Genomic DNA, 24,420 nt, shown 5'->3' on the forward strand with positions numbered 1-24,420 from the left:
GGCGAAAAAAAACAGGAATTTTGTGATTTCTGTAAGGAGCATATCCCCTTAGGTGAGTGCAAAAGACTATGAATAATTTGGGATTTTATAGCCATTTACTAAATTGAATCAGGCGGATCCGCCTGCACCGCAACTGGGTGCGATTTTGGCGCACTGGGCTAGACTGTAAGCACCTTGCGTTTGTGTTTGCATTTAAGTTTGTGTTTACGTTCGAGTTTGATTTTGCATTATTTTGAGTTATAGTTTGCGTTTGTGTTTCAATTTGTGTTTGTGTTTACGTTTGTGTTTTTGTTTGCTTGTTTGTTTCTTTTAGCGTTTGTGTTTGCGTTAGCTTTTTTATTTGTGTTTGTATTTTCTATGTGTTTGTGTTCGGGTTTGCGTTTGTGTTTGTGCGTGTGCTTCTGTTTGTGTTTGCGTTTGTGTTTGCTATTTTGTTTGAGCTTGTGTTTTCTTTGCGTTCGTGTTTGATTTGGTTTTTGCGTTTGTTTGCGTTATGTTTGCTTTGTTTGTGTGTTTTGGTTTAGGATGGTTGTGGTTAGGGTCATTTCGAAAAGTAATATATTTCCTTAGCCTGGGCATTGCTGGGTATATACTGCTTAATATACACACAAGTCAAGGGTCTGGCCGTGACGGCTATATGCTTTTATAACACAACGGGGGAAAGCAACTCGGGATATAGACAATATTTTAAATCCATTTTTAATTACTTAAACTTTTTAAATAGAATATAATCTCGTCGAAAAAGAATTTCTACCAATTGAACAGTAACCGAAGTGTGTATTATAGTGCGGAATATCAGTACGTTATAAATTCAAATGCGTTTTTTGTTGTTGAGAAAACGGAAAAAGCGAAAGAGAATCAGATCTTCTACTTATATGTGAAATTTCTTAAGTTATAGTATTTTGAAAAATCAAAAGTAGAATTTGTTCCACTTTCTGTTATCGGAAAGCGCTGAAACGTTGCTACAGAAATACAAATTTGCTGTAATACTTATATATGAAATTTCATCAACTAAGCTATAACGGTACTCAAGTTATCGTGTTCACAGACTTACACACCTTCATGCATACACACATAGAGACATACGGAAAAAATTGCAAAACTATGTTTTTCCGACTCAGGGAGGTGTAAAACGTTGAGATTTGTGAAAATATCGATTTCAATACTTTTTCTATACTTTGTATTCGAGAGAGTAAAAAGGGAAGACAGATAATTAACTTGTCGTTATCTTTCTATATTTGCGGGAGGACGCAGTGATACTTTTAGTTCCATGTGGCCAGTGTGATGGGAGGGGGGGGTAATGTATGTATATACGTTCTGCTCTATTAATCTCTATTCTGAATACTGCTATTATTAACACTGCAACTATTAAACTTGTGAAGGAGGACGGGAACACTCTTATTTTCCGCAGACGCTAATTAACGATATTAACAACTGCGTTCATGAATAGCATTAACTTTATTATCACACATTTATAAATCTATTACACAATATCAAAACACGTCCGTCTTCTACTATGGCTAACCCCCCAACTAACTTCACTTCTGCGTCCTACGTCATCGGTAACATTGTCGCGTCATGCTCACGTCACACTCGCCACAATATTGTATTAAACACGCGCACATACTCTCGCACCAAATCGTCTACCGTCAAGTTTATAGTGTCCTCAGTAACCTCTACTAGTCTAGTCTAATTCTATATATCTACGCTATGACAACCAGTGTGTACATCCTGCGTGGCCAGCTGGTCAGCAGGGACAGAGGTCAGTTAATTAACACACCTCTTTTGCCGCTAGTTCGAACGACCACTGGTTAGTCTGGAAGGATACATTTAGAGTGCGAATGGGAGAGAAATGATGTAGAGCGACCAGGAGTGGTCAGGATGGTAAACCACTTTTCTTGGGTTCTGTTTGCTTTAAAACCCATTAGTAATATGCGATCATAGCTGTACAGGACAACAACTACCTGGTAACGTTCCTAGCTGGTTATGAGGTATGCACAGTTCACCCGAAAGGTCGTAGGCGCCTATATCACCACAAATTAAACATTTCATCTGCTTTTTGTTCTTTAATATAGTAATTGTCAAATTAATTTTAATGAATGTTAATTACTAATTTGTCATTTTTTTAGATAGGCATATAGGCCTATTTGCGTTGTCAACAAAACTTAAATGATCGTGAAAATAAATAAACCGGGAGTGATCTCCCCTAAACTTTCTCGAATATTCTAATATAACACTACGTGGGATGTCAACTCGGAATATAGACATGCTTTTTGTTTACTTAAACTTTTAAAAATAGAATAAAATCTAGTAGAAAAAAAATTGCGCATCAAGCGAGCACCAAAACCAAATGTGCGTAATAGTGCGCAATATTATTAGTACTTTATAAATTTACTTGCGTTTTTTGAGAAATCCGAAATAGCGTAAATTAGTACTTCCGGTCAACGGAAATTACTCAAAATTTGATAGAAGGTAGAGAATTAGATCTTTTACTTACCTGTGAAATTTCATTTATCTATCTGAATTAGTACTCAAGTTATAGGCTTTTGAAAAATTCAAAGTAGAAAAAGTACCACTTCCGGTTGTCGGAAATCGCTCAAAAGTTGATACGGATCTACGATTTTGATAAAATACTTATATATGAAATTTCATCAACCTAGCTGTAACGGCACTCAAGTTATCGTGTTTACACACGGACAGACAGACACACAGACACACACACACACACACACACACACACAGACATACGGACAAGATTGCAAAATTATGTTTTTCCGTATCAGTGAGGTGTAAAACGTCGAGATTTGTAAAAATCTCGATTTTTTTTTTGCACGATTACAATACTTTCTCTATACTTCGTATATACGAGAAAGTAAAAATGAAACGCCTAAATTAAATAATTACTTAAGTTTACCGCAAACCTATCCACCAAAACACATACATTGTGACATAACTGGAAGCGTGTCACAAAACCGAACAAATTGGCTCTACTATCAAATACATTCAGCTGTTTGTTACATCATATTGTCCCTTTTGTGTATCCAGTATTTCTATTTTATTAGATGGGCCGGTTAAATTAAGAAAATTATACGAAGGTTAGGTTTAGGATAAGATTTTAAGTATACGGATTGTTGGGGTTATATTTATATGCAATAACATGTATAAAGAAAGTAGGAGTGTATTTAAAAAACAGCAAGTAATTGCATAACTCAGTATCTGAGCTTTGTTTTCAATTTTAACATTTGGCTGTATGTTTGAATTCTATGAACGTTATATATTTAAGGATGAAAAAAGCATCTTGCAGTGGTGATTTTGAATTGAAGGCTTATCCAGAAAGAGGCAACAATGAAGTCTACCTGCGATCTGCGACAAAATAAATATTTTGTCTGCCCTATACCTGACAAACAGAGCAATTCTCCAATTTATCATTAGTTCAACTGGCGATTAACCCTGTCAGTGTTGGAAGAAAATAAAACTGCTTTTTTTGTAAATTTACTCTTTTTTTTTTTTTTGTTGTTTGACATAAAATATTAGTACAAACCTATATGATTTTCCAAAACATTAAAACATAAATCTCTGAACGCAAAGAACTTGAAAATTTAGATTGTACTTCAGTTATTACCTTGTCAAACAAAACTGCATATGTCTGCTATACTTTTCCTATCAAATTTTCTACTTTTGTTTTATTAGAAGAAACTAATTAACGAGTTGTCTTTAGTTTTTAAATATTTCAATTAAGTGAAATGTTTGAACATGTAAACAATAGTTAGGCTACATAAATGTTTATTGGATATATCTTACTGTTTAGTTTAACGTGTGACGTTGTGCTTCAAAGTTTTGTGAATCTATACCTTTTTAATTAAAAAGAAAAAAACATTAAATATAGTTTTGTTTTGAGTTGTTCGCTTTATTTTGACTGGAATGAATAAAAATAAAATTCTAAATTGTTGAACACTGATTGTTAACATCATGAATATTACGTTATGTTACAGAGAAAAAAATGTATTTTAATGTTGTTTCATTCAAAATATGACACCATAAATCTGTTAAAAGACTGTCCCACTAACCTGCTCACCCCCCTCTCAACCTATACATATTATATTATATTATATTATATAATCTACGACACATTTTGAAAATCATTATTAATTGTAACGCAATATATTATAGACAAAAAAAATTCTAAAGCAAGAAATAATTGTATTTTTTTTAGTAATTCATTTTTATTTTTTTAATCCTGCAGCAATCAATTTTGCCGTTTTTAATTAGCTATTCACCAAATTTTCTAATGGGTAGCTTACGACTGCTTTACCGAAATTATCGAGTTCTGGTCCAGGCCTTGAGTCTTTAAGACCTCCCTTAGTTCACCCAGCGGTGATAGGAACGACCCAAGTTAGGGAAACTAAGGCGGCTGAACATAGTGCTGACAACACAATCCCCCTGTATGCCGAGGTCATTGAAAAAGATGAACTCTACTTCCCTATTTGCGAGATTTTTGGCGAGATCTATAAATAAATTTGATCTATAGGACGGATAATTATCATCTTTAACCATTTGTGCTCAACCTCCATGTCATTCAATAATAGTAATGTATGTTATTATAAAAATAAATAATGTTCAATTAATTCATTCACCAATTATTTTAATAGATTGTAATAATATAACAAATGGTCTTACCTCCATAGTTTTGTGAATTTGATTCATCAAACCAATACAATGCTATTAATTAATATCTGCTTACTAATGTTTAACAAATATACAGTAGTGGTGTGTAACAACAGTAATATCCCTTGTAGTTGTGGGTTCGTTTTGATACAAGAACACGAGCAATAGTAGTAACTTCAAACTATAAACTTTATTTACACTTTACACAGTGAAATGATAAATACATAGTAAATCCATAGTAGAAGATAACAACTGGTACAAGTACAATCACGAATCAAAGTGACGTGGTGACATCCTACTTCATATTCACAGCCACAGTCCAAACCCCCTTTTGTTCACCTTGCGCTTCCCTTTTATACGGTCCATTCTCTCCCCTTACGTCAATGAGAGATCTCACCCAAAAGCATGGAAAAATACATGAGGAGTCGCTCAGATAGTCCTTCCGCTAGCCAGGTACTCTAGAGAGAGAGAGAGATGTGCGCACGTGGTCTGTTATATATTAGGATATTTATTTACTTTCTGTATTTGTATTTTTTCGATAACGTAACACGTCATCAGTTAGCTGTGGCCAAGGCTACATCTACGACACGAAGACAGACAAATGCAGGGAATGTCCTAAAGACACCTATCAGGACCAGGACATTGGGTTCACCTGCCAGCCGTGTCCTACAGGTACAACGACAGTCTACATGGGGTCAATCAGTCTCAAGCAATGTCAAGGTTAGTTTCATTTAGTATATTGATACAGGTGGCTCTTCTAAATGGGATGATACAAATTTAGTTTGTCCGTTTTGAAGTACACCTTGATTAAAGAAACAGAACTTGCATAAAGCATAAATTTACTAAAACAAAAATTCTTCTTTTGCAATCCCTGTCCACAAAGTTTATACTACACAGAAGACTGTTTATCTGTTTCATGTCCTAAACAGGACACTGTCCTGCTGGCCACTACTCAGACACGGGGATGACGCCATGCCAGAAGTGTCCAGTTGGAACCCACCAATCAGAGCGTGGCATGCACGTGTGTGACCTTTGCCCTTTCGGAATGTCCACACCTCAGACAGGAACGACCTCCGCATACGATTGTCGATGTTTGTATTCTTATTCTGTGTTTGTTATTGCTCAATGTTTTTAACGAATGTATTTTATCTTGTTTGTTAGTTTTATCTCATTGCGTTGTCTTTTCTGTATGTTATTCGTGCAAATGGATGGATTGTTACTTCAAAGTGCATGTTGGGTTTCAGCAGATACGTTAGCGATAAATAAAATCGAATTATTGAATAGTTGGCGCTTGAGTATTCTTTCCAAACAAAAAAAAACTATTTCACTGATAGAAACGTTTGTATTCTAATAATATAATATTTCTTTTGCATTTAAGTCATACTATTTCGTTTGTTATTATACAAAATTATAAAGTATAATCTGATAGTAAAATAACAACAAGATGATTTCGTTGAAATGATTGAAATAATATTGTTCTGTCCAGTCGCTGCCGTCAGACTAGACGAGAACAGCCCAGGTCCAGTTATGCAGGTCAAGGACGAATCACCAGTCACTTTCACCTTCATGACCTGGCTATCCACTGACGTCACAAACAACAGGTCAAGGCTGAGATTTTCTCTGGAACATTCCACGGTCAACATGAGCTGTGCTGGTCTGGTGATGGGTCAGGTGACCATCTGTCTGTACACTGACGTCACCAATCAAACAAGGTACATACTAAAGATCTAAAACAAAGTCTATTTTGAATAAAAGAGATAGTTTAGTCTACTGACCACTCCTAGTGTGTGGTCTAGACTTCAGTGTTCAGATTTCAGATTTCCAATTTTTTTAAAACATTCAGTAATTTTTACTGTCAAATTGTATATTAGTACTTGTTAACGTTTTGATGTGCTTTGATTTAAATACACACGTCGTATCGTAGACTTAATAACCACATTTGTATTTCTTTAGATTTCTTTAATTATGTTACATATCTCATTTGCCTTTTAAATTAAATACATTCAAAATGCATTGGCAATAATGTGGGTAGTTTTAACTATATTATCTATATTTTACTAAAATTCAGAAGTTTGTATATTTATTTTTTCTTATTTTTTTTCTTTGACGGTTGCGCTAGATTAGATCATCTGCACAACGTGTAAAACTGTAAATTTTTGTATTTATTTGTTCATAATAATGTTCATTTTTACCATAAATGTTATACACTAATTTATTTAAAGACTATAATTAATTTATTAATATATTCATTTGTAGAAACACCGCTTTAATATAGAATTAAATTAATTTAGAGCAACTTTGTCCATATTTTAGAGACTGGACGCATGTTGGTTTAGTGTATAACAATGGGACGTTAAAAGTTTACGAAAACGGACACGTTCGCAGCTGGTTGCACCAGGAACTCGGAGATTTGAGGAGAAAAACTATCCGCTTCACCAGTTCAGGGGACATTACTTGTATGTTTTTACTTCACACTTATGGAAAAAAAGTTCTCTAGTGCTAATTGACAGCTAGAGTTGTGTAACTTAAAAGCTGAGCCGATAACATTTATATTGATGTCGTTATCAATATGTACCACTTTTGTATTACGTGTAGAAGATATTGTAAGATAAATAAAATATAAGTAGATCCCATTCTAACGAAAGCAATATTTGAACAGTTATTTGCATGGTTTTATTTTATCTTTCATTTAAAAAAAAAATTTAACTTGATATTTATTGCTCTATACATACTGGGGATTTTTTTTGCAACATCTTTAAAGGCCGTGTGCTACTTATATAAATGTATACTGTTAATGCTTGACTCTTACATAATTATGTATATTGTTTCGAGTACTGTGAATGTGGTTTGATGTCTAACAGTTTATGTTCCAATCTGCAGATCTGTTGGCCAGTGGTGTACAAATGACGTTAACAGAGTACACAGAGCTGCAAATGTTGGAGTTCGCAAGTTCGTGTCTGGCTGAGGTGGATAACAACATCCTAGCTGCCAACTCGACCACTGAGTTCCACGTCAGCACTTGTTACGGTATTGTTACACTTGTGACGTCAGCACTTATTACTGTATTGTTAGATGCGTGTATGTGATATCAGTACCTGTATACTGGTATTGTCACACACTAGTATGTTACGTCATTTTCTGTAAGCTAAATAATATTGATAAGTTTAAAGCTGTGGCGTAACAGATCAGTCGGGGGGGCCTTGGACATTAAAAGACTGGGATTCCACTTATTGATATATACATATGCATATAGGCCTATATATATATATATATATATATATATATATATATATATATATATATATATATAGATTGATTGATTGATTGAAAGATAAATTGATTGATATATATACTAGGTGTATGTCATTGCTTCGCTATGATGTAAAATAAATTGAAAATAGTTCTCTGAAGAAATAAGAAAACATACACAATGTAGGCCGACATAACAAAACAAATTTACCACTCTAAACAAAACAAAAAAAAAATTATACACACTATACAACAAAAAACAATGAACGCAACACAATCTGTTTTATAATCATTGTTAAAAAATTGACATAATGATTCCTTGAATATTAATTAAGACTTGGCGTGGTCAAGTCGGTAAAGCTCATGGTTGCTAAACCGAAAAGTCTCGAGTTCGAACCCTCGGGCAGATGAGGCTAGTTAGCTGAGGACAGCCACTCTTCTAGGAGAGACAACTCCAAAATTAAATAACTGCTGCCTTGTAGTTTGCTCTTGGTTGGACGCAAATTCAAAAAGAAAAGCAGGCTGAAATCGGAGTTAATGGCTTCAATGGCACATAACCTGTTGACATGTATCCTTAATTGTGTTTGAGTGGTCGAGTAGGCAAAAGCTCATGGTTATTAAAAACTATCGAGTTCAAACCCTCTGGCAGATAAGGCTCGATCCCTTCCAACTCTAAAGATTAAGAACGAAGAAGAAAAAGAATAAAGACAGAACTAAGGCGAACTAGAGGAAATATTCACTCTCTTCAAATGCATGTGTCTACACATTTGTAAATGTCAAAGCAGAGCAATAATTACTCATGTAGCCTATGAAATATATAAGAAACGTTTTTACAAAAATATGTTGTCCACAATCAGAATTAAATATTTTGTCATTATAAATGCTAAAATATTACAGCATAATGAAAGGTAATGAATTATGAGTTGGTATAAAACCACGCTTTTAAATCTGATAGAAAAACTAAATTTAGTAGGTAGAATATTCTGAATAATACCCAAAATATAACTAAAATATTGGTCAGTTCAGATCATACATTTAAAATAGCTACTGCTTTTTGTGTTCTTTAAAGACCATTTATTACATAATTATATTATATTATATAATTATAAGATATTGATTAGATCACCGTATTGCTCACACACCTCTTTACTGGTAATTGCAAAAACAAAATTCACAGAGTTTTCCCTGTTTCAAAACTATGATTCTGGCGGAATGGCACTTTGGTACCTCATTACGCGTTTTCCCAAATGTACTTAACACATCAGTTCGGGTTGTGTGTGTGTGTGTGGGGGAGGGGGGGGGTTGTCAACATCATTCACCACTGTCCGGTCACTTTAGTTCTATTATCTTACCCAGCTTATACCTAGGTGTGACATTAATGTCGCTCTACACAATTACGACCTGTCCCGTTCTAGTAGTGAGGTGGGGAGGGGGGGGGGGGGGATAACCAACTCTGAGTGAACTTAGCGTCAGTTGTTAGGTGACTGTTCTAAACATACATATACAATTATGCATATATACTGATTCAGAAATAGATTTAAATAAGTAACAGTGGTATTATGACAAACATGTTTTACAGAGGGGGTGTTATAACCCCCACCCCTCTTGCCTACGCCACTGGTTGTGTCTCTTGTCACTAAGAAAACTCATTTTCCAATCCCAATGAAATAATTGTTCTTAAGTAGCGGACATAATATTACTCTATAATACAGTTTCCTACACATATTTATTTCATCTTTCAAATTTTACTTTTAGAAAGAATATGGTTATAAAAAATATTGTATAAAATAGCTATTTGCAATTCAATGTACAAAACTTTCTGTCTTTTTAAAGGTATATATATATATATGAATCACTTAATTCGGCGTCTGCAGATTTTAAAAATATATAAACCGTGGTTGAGTAACACGAACTACGCTTTTATCTGTTTATGTCTCAACTTATGTCTAGGTTATATAATCAGCACAGGAAAAGTTTTTTAGTACCATCAAATGTTTTTGCTATTGTTACACCCTGAACCTTAGTGAAAGGAGCGTAACATTTTAGTAACGTGAGACATAACAAACAAAAGCTGGGATCAATTGCTTGAGTTAGTTATTGCTTACACTCAGTTAAGATCGAGGCTGGTCATGATTTAAGTGACATTTGATGTGTCCTTAGCTTTTGTTTTCAAAATGCATGTTTGTTGTTTTTTATATATTTTTTTATTACGCAACATAATTTTCTGATGTTGATACTAGCGGCTGTCAATGGTGCATGGTCCAAGTGGGGTCCGTGGTCGGCCTGTGACGTCACGTGTGGTCAAGGTTTAAGAAGAAGAACACGGTCATGTGACAGTCCACCCCCAGACAATGGCGGTGACTTCTGTCTTGGAGAGCAAGATGAAACGATAGATTGCAGTTCCGTCAGCTGCGGTAGCTTAAATCTTTTCCCCCGTAATATCGTATGAATGCACATTTTATCTACTACTGGACAACAATTTGATATTATTATTTTTTAAACTAAAATTTAAAATTCCCTTACGAACTTGGTGGTCTATTGTGCAGATGAAGTAAAGATCATCTGTTGCTGTTACTTCGGTAAATGAAAAGATAATGTGGTCAGCACTTTGGCCAGTCGCCTTTACGGAAGTCAGGTACCCATGTGAGTTGGGTGGGTTTCAGGACCTCAAACTGACTCGAGCCAGAACTAGAGGCTTTTTGGTTAGCAGTCATATCCCCACCTATACGACATTGCGTATGGATTATTTGAAATAATATTTTCGTATATTCAAATGGTTTGATGGCTATTAACATTAATTTAGATGGTTTAAACATTTTATTTTCAATATTAAAAAAAAATTTCCAATTTAGTTTCAGATTTCAACTTACTGTCCGAAAATGAGAGTAAAGGTAAGCTGTTCGCACAAGAGGAAAACAAAACAGCAGAAATCAACATGTTAAGCAATACGAGCCATGAAACTACGAATAATAAGGACATGTATGATGAAATTAAAGGAAAACCTGCACATTTGCAGGAAAATTTCAGTGACTTTGATGAATGGGTACAAACGATGACCACAGCAAGTAAAATGAGTGAAACTACTAGTAGCTTCAGTCATGTGACTGTAACAACTGTTGAGGAGGAGAAATTTGATTTAGATCACATTCCTGCTCTTATGGCCAAAGAAGATTTTGAAATGATTACAACCAAGCGTTTGTATGAATCTGCTATCGGAGAAGACAACAGCACTTTGTTTATAGATCATATTGTTGATTCTAAACTCGGATTGGAGAATACCACTTTTTTGGGTGAAACGTATGTCTCGACAGTCGGTTCAGAAAATACCACTATTTTGGGTGAAACGTATGTCTCGACAGTCGGTTCAGAAAATACCACTATTTTGGGAGAAATGTATGTCTCAACAGCCGGTTTAGAAAATACCACTATTTTGGGTGAAATGTATGACTCCAAAGTCGATTTAGAAAATACCACTATTTTCGGTGAAATGTATGACTCGACAGTCGGCTTAGAAAATACCACTATTTTGGGTGAAATGTATGTCTCAACAGACGGTTTAGAAAATACCACTATTTTGGGTAACATGTATGACTCGACAGTCGGTTTAGAAAATACGGATACAAGAATGTTGAATGACAAAAGCTATACAGATTCAACAACTGAAGGTTTACAAAAAAATGATTAAAACACTCAAGGTAACCTACTCTAAGTTAGCTCTATAAAAGGATTCGATTCGTGAAATTAAAGTCTTTGTTTTCCACGAAATAAAATGTTCTGAAATCTTAACACGTTAAAACAAAATGTTTGCCACTAGCGTAATAACAAATTGTGTTATTGTATTACCCTGCGTAGCTTTAGTTTAAAAAAAACATAATCTGCAACAAACCATATTGAATTTAGACCAGCAATCGTTACGAACTTTAATGTAAGTAATTTTATGACATGGGGCCTAATTTTTTGTTTAATTCTCAATACTGCCTTATAATATCATTTTCAATTATTTATTCTATTGACATCACATTTTTAAATGTTATTAATTCTTTAATAATAGCATGATGATAAAATTATTTAATTTTTTTAATAGCACAATATTAAAAGTATATTTTAATCATTTATCACAATATTTTGTTTGCAAATATTTATTCAGATTTAAGGGGTATTAGTAAAAGCAATTGCAATGACATATTGGTTAGAAGTTGCATTTTATTTCTATATCAAAACAATATTATAGATTGGTACATCAATTAGACATACTAGTCCATATTATTTTTATTTTAAGATGTGTGAATCTTATTTAATATTTCGTGAAATCACATGGGAACTTTACAAATCTAAATATCATTCGATCAAGCAAATTATTTTACAACAGCCTAAGTGTGTACGTGTGTGGTGAAGGCTGGCTGATACCAGTAGAACAATAGCTGTACATTTGATTGTGCTTAAGTAGTTGATTTGTTATATATTTAATATGGTGTGTGATGTGTTTAATTGGTTATTTTTGTGTTCCTATTAAAAGTTGTGTGATATGTGGCTAAAATCAATGTATATTTGTAGCAAGGTTTTCGTCTTTGTCATATATATTTTTCAATATGTAATAAGTTAAATGAAAACATTTTGTTTTTTCAATTGCCATTTAAAGGTGCGTATTTCATAACAACACAACTTTTGAAATGTATTAATTCATTGTAAATACATTAAGTTGAAAAAAGGGACGAAAAAATAAATAAGCGAACAACAGTTTGTCTAGCAAATTGACAAATGTTTATTCTTTTCGTTTGCTGCACGTTTTAAACAATTGATTCACGCCTTTAACAAAATTGATATTTACGTTTTGTATATTTTGTAATGGAATATATGAAATTATAATTATTTGATTACAAATTTAGCATACCCATACGTAGAAGATCAGCCTACAATGCACAGCTTTTAAAAATATATTAAATACAACCACAAAAAAACATATTTTAAAGACTTACAAATGTATGTGGCATATATATATATATATATATATATATATATATATATATATATATATATATATATATATATATAATGTATATATATATATATACACATTATATATATGATTACTTATTTCCTATCACTTAGAATAAACATGAAGCACCTTCACGTCTACTTACACACTTTAATATTCATACAGAGTAGAAGTACGATGACACGACATCTCTAAAGCCTCACTCATAGCAACACATTGACTGACAACACAGTAGAGCGGCACACTAGATATTCAAGGGACATCACTAAGATAAATATAACACAAGGGACGTAGCAATAACTAACAAGACAACGCAACAATATATATATATATATATATATATATATATATATATATATATATGTATATATATATATATATATATAGGCCTATATATATATATATATATATATATATATATATATATATATATATATATATATATATATATGCTTATATTGTGTTTTATATGTATGTATGCGTAATACGAATATATCAAGAGCTACATTTTGAATGTATAAAAACAACCCACTCACTTATAATAAGTATCATTTAGTTACTCAATACTCACATGCACTATGTTGCATATTTTCGCCAAAATCTGTAGACTTTGAACATCACGAATAAATAACAAAAAAAAACCTAAAAAAAAACCACTGTGTTTTTCTATTACTTACTTCCTGCTGTAAGCGAATACTAGTGCCTTTATATGCGTGCGTGAGTGTGTTTGTGTGTATCCGTGAGGCTGCTTTCAAGGTCAGCACGCTGCACTGTTTATTTCTTTCTGCAATAGCATCATGGTGACTTGATAACATTTTAGGTTAACCTAACCTAACCTAACCTAACCTAACCTAACCTAACCTAACCTAACCTAACCTAACGTAACGTAACGTAACCTAGCCTAGCCTAGCCTAGCCTAGCCTAGCCTAACCTAACCCAACCCAACCCAACCCAACCCAACCCAACCCAACCTAACCTAACCTAACCTAACCAAACCTAACCTAACCGGGGGGGGTGGGGCTGATGGGACTGACGTCAGGGCCCCAGATTTTTTAGGGCCCCCAAATTTTTACTTACAAACCATACTAAATTGCACTTGACAACTTAATTGTTGTTTTTTTTTATCTAAAATCAATGTTTTAATTTGATGTTTAATTACCTATTTTAAAACTAATTAATATTTTCTTTATAAACCATGAATGTTCAGCTTTATTATGGTTGTATTATGAAGGAAAGTTATATGGTTAGCATAGCTGAATTTTTGTGTCTCATTAATAATGGAATCATCAATGAGATTAACATTATTTTTAATCATTTTTCTAAAATAATCTATTTATTTCTTTTATTTTATTTTTTACAAGAAAAATAAACATTTTACTAATCTTTTTTGATATAGGTATAGAAAATCAGCCATCCCCCCCCCCACACACACACACACTCACCCCTGACCATTATGGGTTTTTTTTAAACAAAAACATAAAAAGGCAAAGACCACGAGGAAGTATGCATTTATTTTAACTTCAAATAGAATTTTTTCTTTGCAAATTATTGTTTCAAATTATCAGTAAACACAATATGCTATCAAATTGTATTTCCAATTTTATTTATTTAAAATAATATACATATAATCTACAGAAAATATGCATTAAAAGACAAGTCTCAATGTAAATAAGTATACAATTACTACACATTGTTTCCATATACAAGCACATGATTCTGGAAGATTTTTCAGAATGCCTCTCAGTTTATGCCATTTGCGGGGCTGATGCACATTCTCGACAAATTCAGTTGACATCTACATTACAGAAAACAATAAAATTATTCTTTTAATGGGTAGACTGGTGAAAACAAAGATGAGCACTTTCAGCCTTTCTGCCTGGTAACACTGTCACTTGCAAAGATAACATTTTTGTAACAGTTAAATGTAGATGAATGTATGTTTCGAGTGTGTATCTTAAAAAGGCGATATGGATCGAAAATGTAAGGTGGGTGTGCGCATGCGCTAAGGAAAGAAGCAGAGAGAGGTAGATAGAGCGCGAGAAGGATGACGAAACTGAAAGTCGTGGTTCTAGACTGTAAAATCACCAATAATGTGGTTTGTATTTGCCTTTAATTTGTGCCATGAACTCAGTCATATAAAAGGGCCGTGACAATTTTGTTGAACAATTTTTTTTTCTCTAACATAATCAACTGATTTTTTTTTTTACTTTGGCTAATATTTTTTGAAGCTTACGTAGACAAACAAAGTTTGAGTTTTAAATTTAGAAGCAATAATTTAGTCATTAGTGTGACATATCAAGAGATATAGGAGTCGATTTGGTTGGGCCAATAAAGGTCATGGCTCTAAAGACGAAATGTCAATGGTTCGAATCCATGGGCAGATTAAGCACGATAGCTGGGGACAACAAGCCTTTTAGGAGAGGTCTCCAAAACAAAACAGCTGCTGACAATAACACAAACATTGAACATACATACGACAAAAATACAAACACTGACAGTTTTTAGCAGACGCCGTTCCTGTGTCGGGCGTGAATCTTACATCTGGACACGGGTCAATTCATTTCAAGAAACGTATGACAGGTGTAATGATCCCTAGCTAAAAACAGAACTGACCTTGACATTGATTAAGACTGACTGACCCCATGTAGACTGTCGTTGTACCTGTAGGACACGGCTGACAGGTGAACCCAATGTCCTGGTCCTGATAGGTGTCTTTAGGACATTTCCTGCATTTGTCTGTCTCTGTCTCGTAGATGTAGCCTTGGCCACAACTTACTGTAAATAACAAGATTAGGATCATCCATTCTGACGGTTCCCCAGTAAATACATCCATGTTTAGGAAAGTTTATGCTTGCTTTCATAATCTATTTTCATAGAAGATATTTAGTCTAAGAATTTTTTTTTGTCGTGAGTTGTGTTTTCTGTGCTTGAGATATTTTCCCAGAGATATTTTGTATTTGATATAATTATATTTGATTAAATTCGTTTAGAGATGGATTTTTCCTGAGATAATTTGTACTGAGATATTAAATTGTGCTTAAGTAAGTTAAATTAATTTTTTCGTAACTATAATTTTGTCTTGGATAAGTCTGAAATATGTTCTCTTTGAGATATGATTGGTGGCTGTTAGTTGTGTTTTAATATTTTTAAATGTTAAACTGCCGTGATATTTACTTGCGGAGATATATTTGTGTTAAGTGTTTATGTCTATGTGATATGTGCTGTGCTTGTGTCTTGAGATTCACACAACGAACGTGTTGACTAACCACACGTCAGAGAGTCTTTCAGCAATCTGGTGCCCAGGCCACACCGAACTTCCAGACGACCAGACTTCACCTTGCTGAAACTGCCGATACCAGGTAGGTCAAGGTCACTGGATGTCGACAAATTTGACAGTTTTTCATTGATAGAGTTCCTGACAAAGCTGTATGACGTCACTGTTCGGTTGACGTCATGATCTATTCCGATTTTAATGATGGGCGTCAACTGGAGGCAGAGACATGTTTTTAAATTAAATTATTTCTTGAGGCCATATTTTTGTAGACGTTCTTACACAAAAACACGTCTTATTGTGAGATCAACAAATAAAAATTTACTCGAGGTTTTCCTCGATTAGTTTTTCTAAATCCTTTAGGCTCTCTGAGTTTTCTGTGACTGTTTAATTATGTAAATATTAGTCCAAACGTGCATGTAAATTTAATGAACCGATGTAAATTTAGTGAGTTTTCAGGTAAATTTAATGAATGCTCGACTAAATTTCAGTATGTACATCATGTATGTCTTGCAGAGTTCAGAATAAATAATTTTCTTTTCTCTGATTCGCGTCTGGTAAACAAAACCTCATATAAAAAAGCAAAGTATTACAAACGTAAACTTTTCACCTTGTAGGCATAGACCAGGTTTCTCTTTGACCTTCGTCTCTTGGTCTGTCTGCCGCAAGTGACCTTGACCTCACTGACGTCAACCTTCTGGTCCGCCACCACCAGTTCTAGAGCTGACAAGGCCGTGAGAAATTTATCCTTGACCACACTGACGTCACTGCTACAGTTACCGCTGTAGTAGTAGAAGCTGGGTGACGTCATGATGTACTGAGGACGTACTGGAACTGAAGTAATCAATTGTAAATTTGGCTTTAAGTGGTGAAAACGTAGTACACTGTTAAATTTAACCTAGACTGAAATTTACGAAAATGTTTTGTTGAAATGGTCATATTTAGCTTGTACGTTCTGATCATGCATTTTAAGTCAGGAAGTTTGGACAAGAGGGGAACAAAGCTGCGTGCTGACCAGGTCTGGTTTCATGACATACTTTTTTCTCCGGGAGGGGGGGGGGGGGGGGCACTTGAAATTTTCGGAAAGGAAGGGGTGCGGACTAAATTTTCCGGGGGGGGGGGGTGCGGACACTGATAAAGAAATATTTTCTATATAAATTCCATTTTTTTTGGTGGTGGGGGGCTACGCTCCCCCGAAGAAATGCCTGGACGAAACTCTGATGACATAAAAGAATTCTTACCCAGACAGTTGGGGACAAAGTTTCCTGATGACATACATGAATACTTACCCAGACAGTTGGGGACAAAGTTTCCTGATGACATACATGAATACTTACCCAGACAGTTGGGGACAAAGTTTCCTGATGACATACATGAATACTTACCCAGACAGTTGGGGACAAAGTTTCCTGATGACATGCATGAATACTTACCCTGACAGTTGGGGACAAAGTTTCCTGATGACATACATGAATACTAACCCAGACAGTTGGTGACAAAGTTTCCTGATGACATACATGAATACTTACCCAGACAGTTGGGGAAAATGTTTCCTGATGACATACATGAATACTTACCCAGACAGTTGGGGACAAAGTTTCCTGATGACATACATGAATACTTACCTAGACAGTTGGGGACAAAGTTTCCTGATGACATACATGAATACTTACCGAGACAGTTGGGGACAAAGTTTCCTGATGACATACATGAATACTTACCCAGACAGTTGGGGACAAAGTTTCCTGATGACATACATGAATACTTACCCAGACAGTTGGGGACAAAGTTTCCTGATGACATACATGAATACTTACCCAGACAGTTGGGGGCGAAGTTTCCTGATGACATACATGAATACTTACCCAGACAGTTGGCGGACAAAGTTTCCTGATGACATACATGAATACTTACCCAGACAGTTGGGGACAAAGTTTCCTGATGACATACATAAATACTTACCCAGACAGTTGGGGACAAAGTTTCCTGATGACATACATGAATACTTACCCAGACAGTTGGGGACAAAGTTTCCTGATGACATACATGAATACTTACCCAGACAGTTGGGGTTTCCTGATGACATACATGAATACTTACCCATACAGTTGGGGACAAAGTTTCCTGATGACATACATGAATACTTACCCAGACAGTTGGGGACAAATTTTCCTGATGACATACATGAATACTTACCCAGACAGTTGGGGACAAAGTTTCCTGATGACATACATGAATACTTACCCAGACAGTTGGGGACAAAGTTTCCTGATGACATACATGAATACTTACCCAGACAGTTGGGGACAAAGTTTCCTGATGACATACATGAATACTTACCCAGACAGTTGGGGACAAAGTTTCCTGATGACATACATGAATACTTACCCAGACAGTTGGGGACAAAGTTTCCTGATGACATACATGAATACTTACCCAGACAGTTGGGGACAAAGTTTCCTGATGACATACATGAATACTTACCCAGACAGTTGGGGACAAAGTTTCCTGATGACATACATGAATACTTACCCAGACAGTTGGGGGCAAAGTTTCCTGATGACATACATGAATACTTACCCAGACAGTTGGGGACAAAGTTTCCTGATGACATACATGAATACTTACCCAGACAGTTGGGGACAAAGTTTCCTGATGACATACATGAATACTTACCCAGACAGTTGGGGACAAAGTTTCCTGATGACATACATGAATACTTACCCAGACAGTTGGGGGCGAAGTTTCCTGATGACATACATGAATACTTACCCAGACAGTTGGCGGACAAAGTTTCCTGATGACATACATGAATACTTACCCAGACAGTTGGGGACAAAGTTTCCTGATGACATACATGAATACTTACCCAGACAGTTGGGGACAAAGTTTCCTGATGACATACATGAATACTTACTTAGACAGTTGGGGACAAAGTTTCCTGATGACATACATGAATACTTACCCAGACAGTTGGGGACAAAGTTTCCTGATGACATACATGAATACTTACCCAGACAGTTGGGGACAAAGTTTCCTGATGAGATACATGAATACTTACCCACCAGACAGTTGGGGACAAAGTTTCCTGATGACATACATGAATACTTACCCAGACCGTTGGGGACAAAGTTTCCTGATGACATACATGAATACTTACCCAGACAGTTGGGGACAAAGTTTCCTGATGACATACATGAATACTTACCCAGACAGTTGGGGACAAAGTTTCCTGATGACATACATGAATACTTACCCAGACAGTTGGGGACAAAGTTTCCTGATGACATACATGAATACTTACCCAGACAGTTGGGGACAAAGTTTCCTGATGACATACATGAATACTTACCCAGACGGGGACAAAGTTTCCTGATGACATACATGAATACTTACCCAGACAGTTGGGGACAAAGTTTCCTGATGACATACATGAATACTTACCCAGACAGTTGGGGACAAAGTTTCCTGATGACATACATGAATGCTTACCCAGACAGTTGGGGACAAAGTTTCCTGATGACATACATGAATACTTACCCAGACAGTTTGGGACAAAGTTTCCTGATGACATACATGAATACTTACCCAGACAGTTGGGGACAAAGTTTTCTGATGACATACATGAATACTTACCCAGACAGTTGGGGACAAAGTTTCCTGATGACATACATGAATACTTACCCAGACAGTTGGGGACAAAGTGTCCTGATGACATACATGAATACTTACCCAGACAGTTGGGGACAAAGTTTCCTGATGACATACATGAATACTTACCCAGACCGTTGGGGACAAAGTTTCCTGATGACATACATGAATACTTACCCAGACAGTTGGGGACAAAGTTTCCTGATGACATACATGAATACTTACCCAGACAGTTGGGGACAAAGTTTCCTGATGACATACATGAATACTTACCCAGACCGTTGGGGACAAAGTTTCCTGATGACATACATGAATACTTACCCAGACAGTTGGGGACAAAGTTTCCTGATGACATACATGAATACTTACCCATAGAGTTGGGGACAAAGTTTCCTGATGACATACATGAATACTTACCCAGACAGTTGGGGACAAAGTTTCCTGATGACATACATGAATACTTACCAAGACGGTTGGGGACAAAGTTTCCTGATGACATACATGAATACTTACCCAGACAGTTGGGGAAAAAGTTTCCTGATGACATACATGAATACTTACCCAGACGGGGACAAAGTTTCCTTATGACATACATGAATACTTACCCAGACAGTTGGGGACAAAGCTTCCTGATGACATACATGAATACTTACCCAGACAGTTGGGGACAAAGTTTCATGATGACATACATGAATACTTACCCAGACAGTTGGGGACAAAGTTTCCTGATGACATACATGAATACTTACCCAGACAGTTGGGGACAAAGTTTCCTGATGACATACATGAATACTTACCAAGACAGTTGGGGACAAAGTTTCCTGATGACATACATGAATACTTACCCAGACAGTTGGGGACAAAGTTTCCTGATGACATACATGAATACTTACCCAGACAGTTGGGGACAAAGTTTCCTGATGACATACATGAATACTTACCCAGACAGTTGGTGTTTCCTGACGACATACATGAAGACTTACCCAGACAGTTGGGGACAAAGTTTCCTGATGACATACATGAATACTTACCCAGACAGTTGGGGACAAAGTTTCCTGATGACATACATGAATACTTACCCAGACAGTTGGTGTTTCCTGACGACATACATGAAGACTTACCCAGACAGTTGGGGACAAAGTTTCCTGATGACATACATGAATACTTACCCAGACAGTTGGGGACAAAGTTTCCTGATGACATACATGAATACTTACCCAGACAGTTGGGGACAAAGTTTCCTGATGACATACACGAATACTTACCCAGACAGTTTGGGTTTTCCTGATGACATACATGAATACTTACCCAGACAGTTGGGGACAAAGTTTCCTGATGACATACATGAATACTTACCCAGACAGTTGGGGACAAAGTTTCCTGATGACATACATGAATACTTACCCAGACAGTTGGGGACAAAGTTTCCTGATGACATACATGAATACTTACCCAGACAGTTGGGGACAAAGTTTCCTGATGACATACATGAATACTTACCCAGACAGTTGGGGACAAAGCTCCGAGGTGACCAGCTCTGACTTGACGACATACACACGTACGAGCTGGGTGCCGCCTCCTGGCGGACAAAGTTCTCGTTACACATGACCACACACACGCGGCTCGTGCCGTTGGTGACGTCACAGCTCAGGGCTCCGTTGTTTGGGGGTGGCAGGGGCTTGCAGGTTTTGGCTGAGAAAAACATGTTATGTTTTTATTGATGTAAAAACTCCTAGCACTGTATTATAACGCAAGAACGCAAGTAGAAAATGTCTTTAGTCGGCGTAGATTTAAAACGCTGAGAATAAACAAAAGGAGAATGTAAAAGTGGGGGGAGGGGGGGGGGGGGGGTAGGGGATGTATGACCCAAAATCTTAATTACTTATCTTTTAAAAAAAAATAATCTTCAAATACCACCGGAACTATATAGGAGCGTTCGTTTTACGTCAAAGAGTAAAGCAAGCTACCCTGACTGGGTGCAAGATTAAAGATAAGGAGATAGCTGGGTGTAGAGGGGGTTGCAATGCTCTATTTCACTGTTACATAATTAAACGTTCACATGTCACACTTAAATATCTTACAGTTACAAGATGGCCGCGTGTTGCCTGACCACGCCCACGTCATCCTCCCGCCTGAGGTCCTGGAACAATGGATGGACGTTGGTCCTTTGACCTCACTGCCATCTTGACAGGTCAGCTGACACAAGGCGCCCATCACGTGACCGTTGGGGCAGTCGTAGACAATCAGACTGTTGACGTTCTGCTCAATGTTGGGGGTCTTACACCTAGCGTCTTATGAAAGTACCGAAACAATAGTTGTGATTTTTAAAATTAATATAACATTTTATATATATATATATATATATATATATATATATATATATATATATATATATATATATATATATATATATATATATATATACTATCTGCATATTGGTTATTCTTATTTAAATGCATCGACTTGGGAACAGAACAAAACTAAACACAAATACAAAAGAAAACACAAACTCAATAATGACGCAAACTCAAACACAAAAGAAAACGCAAACGTAACGCTAAGACAAACAAAAATTCAAACACAAAAACACAAACAAAAATATATATTATATATACAGTATGTATACCACATTGAATGAGATAAAAACCTTACACGTGACATTGACGTGAAACGAACACGTGACGCTGTTGTTGCTGACATCCACTGCTGTCAGTGTCACTAAGGTCACGCCGACGTGAAACCTTGACCCTGACTGTGGGTGTCCGGACACAAGGACCTGACCAGAGTTGTCCGACACACGAGGGAAGTTGTAGACCACACGTGTGTCTTCTCCAACACTCGCAGCCTCTTTATGGATATCTCCATGGCAACCGTCAACAAACACTGGCGGCTGTACGTCTTTGGTGAATAATTTGAATAGTTTATGTAAAATATTAACGAAAGAATATTCAAAACATGCAAAACTAGTCAACAAAAAAAAATGAATAATAAACTTTTTAATAACAAGTTTGTATGGAATAGTGCACTAAAAAAGGAGACAATAAATTATTTCTTTTAAATATATACTAATACATTACTATTTAAATAACTGTATATAACTGTTAAAATTTTTAATACAATATAATTGCATTACTAAAACCTATTGCGTGTATAAGTGTGCGGTATAGTAGGAGAGGACAGCCTACTGATTTCAGAAAATTTTAAATAACTCATGAAAAATTAATTATGCATCCAATAAGTCAAATTTATTGTAATATCGCATTGTCTTCAAATCTTGACCCGCGCGCCGAATTTCAGAGAAACTGGTCTGATAGAAGTACCCAAAATTTCGCTCGCTCGTTTCGATCTATGACAGACAGACAGAGGAAACAAATTAAATAAAAGCTACTTCCCAAAGAAATCTGCTCCCATTAAAACTAAACTCACGCCATTAGCAAAACAAAATACATGCAGCACTGACCCTGACAATAGCCACTCTTGGTCCAGGTTAAATCCTCCTGACAGGTGATCTCCCCTGCCCCCACAGGTGTGAAGCCAGGGTGACAGGCCAGGTGACAGGTGTCTTGGAATCGGGTGCCGTTGGGACAGGTCACGTGCCCGCTTGCAACTTTGGCTGGGGGCTCGCAATTTCTGACTGCGGGGATGGGGTGGGGGTCAACGTGATAGAATGATTGAATAATTGAATGGTTGAATGATTGAGTGGTTGAATAGCTGAATGGTCGAATAGTTGATTGATTGATTGATTGATTGATTGATTGATTGATTGATTGATTGATTGATTGGTTGATTGATTGTTTGATTGATTGATTGATTGATTGATTGATTGATTGATTGATTGATTGATTGATTGATTGATTGATTGATTGATTGATTAATATACAAGCAATCAAATGAAACCTAGCTTAGAGTCAAAACTGCAGCTTAAGCTATGCAAATATTTACATTATCTAACGTAAAGAACGGCACCTACGTTGACAAGCCGCTCCCTCCCCAGCCCACAGGCTGTTGTCCTGGCAGACGTGAAGAGCGTCACCCACCAGCTGGAAGCCCCTGGGACACAGGACCGTGCACTCTGACCCCAACACGTTCTCGTGGGAGCAGACGGTGGTCGAGTTCTGGGGCGGCTCAAAGACTGGACACACTTTCACTGGGGGGAGAGATTTGGTGAGGTAGTTGGTGAGGTATGTGGTGAGGTAGTTGGTGAGGTAGTTGGTGAGGTATGTGGTGAGGTAGTTGGTGAGGTAGTTGGTGAGGTAGTTGGTGAGGTAGTTGGTTTAGGTATAAGGTGAAGTATGTGATGAGGTATGTGCTGAGGTATATGCTGAGGTAGTTGGTGAGGTATATGCTGAGGTAGTTGGTGAGGTAGTTGGTGAGGTAGTTTGTGAGGTAGTTGGTGAGGTAGTTGGTGAGGTAGTTGGTGAGGTAGCTGGTGAGGTAGCTGGTGAGGTAGTTGGTGAGGTAGTTGGTGAGGGAGTTGGTGAGAGAGTTGGTGAGGTAGCTGGTGAGGTAGCTGGTGAGGTAGTTGGTGAGGGAGTTGGTGAGGGAGTTGGTGAGGTAGCTGGTGTGGTAGTTGGTGAGGTAATTAATG

General features: G+C 36.3%; 2 protein-coding genes across 2 annotated transcripts in view; one reads left to right on the forward strand and one right to left on the reverse strand.

Annotated features, from left to right (window-relative positions):
* The first annotated feature begins 1,710 nt into the window (after nt 1-1,710).
* Nucleotides 1,711-11,923, forward strand: LOC131942388 (uncharacterized). The gene is made up of 8 exons (XM_059302224.1): nt 1,711-1,762; nt 5,224-5,385; nt 5,595-5,756; nt 6,152-6,377; nt 6,979-7,121; nt 7,546-7,692; nt 10,155-10,328; nt 10,767-11,923. The coding sequence occupies exons 1-8, from the start codon at nt 1,711-1,713 to the stop codon at nt 11,597-11,599; spliced, it is 1,899 nt and encodes a 632-aa protein (XP_059158207.1). The 3' UTR covers nt 11,600-11,923.
* A 2,519-nt stretch (nt 11,924-14,442) lies between these two features.
* LOC131942422 (E-selectin-like) overlaps nt 14,443-24,420 on the reverse strand; it is a 10,191-nt gene continuing 213 nt past the window's right edge. The window contains exons 2-10 of the mRNA XM_059302299.1: nt 23,803-23,979; nt 23,293-23,466; nt 22,485-22,730; nt 21,914-22,123; nt 21,333-21,524; nt 16,792-17,015; nt 16,177-16,396; nt 15,524-15,685; nt 14,443-14,705 (exon numbers count right to left, since the gene is read on the reverse strand). Coding sequence (XP_059158282.1) covers nt 14,695-14,705; nt 15,524-15,685; nt 16,177-16,396; nt 16,792-17,015; nt 21,333-21,524; nt 21,914-22,123; nt 22,485-22,730; nt 23,293-23,466; nt 23,803-23,979 — 1,616 coding nt within the window. The 3' untranslated portion in view covers nt 14,443-14,694. The remainder of the gene's footprint in view (nt 14,706-15,523; nt 15,686-16,176; nt 16,397-16,791; nt 17,016-21,332; nt 21,525-21,913; nt 22,124-22,484; nt 22,731-23,292; nt 23,467-23,802; nt 23,980-24,420) is intronic.

The sequence above is a fragment of the Physella acuta genome, unplaced genomic scaffold (assembly GCF_028476545.2).
Source record: "Physella acuta isolate Inbredline_101_S28 unplaced genomic scaffold, ASM2847654v3 ptg000405l, whole genome shotgun sequence".
Lineage (NCBI taxonomy): Eukaryota > Metazoa > Mollusca > Gastropoda > Physidae > Physella > Physella acuta.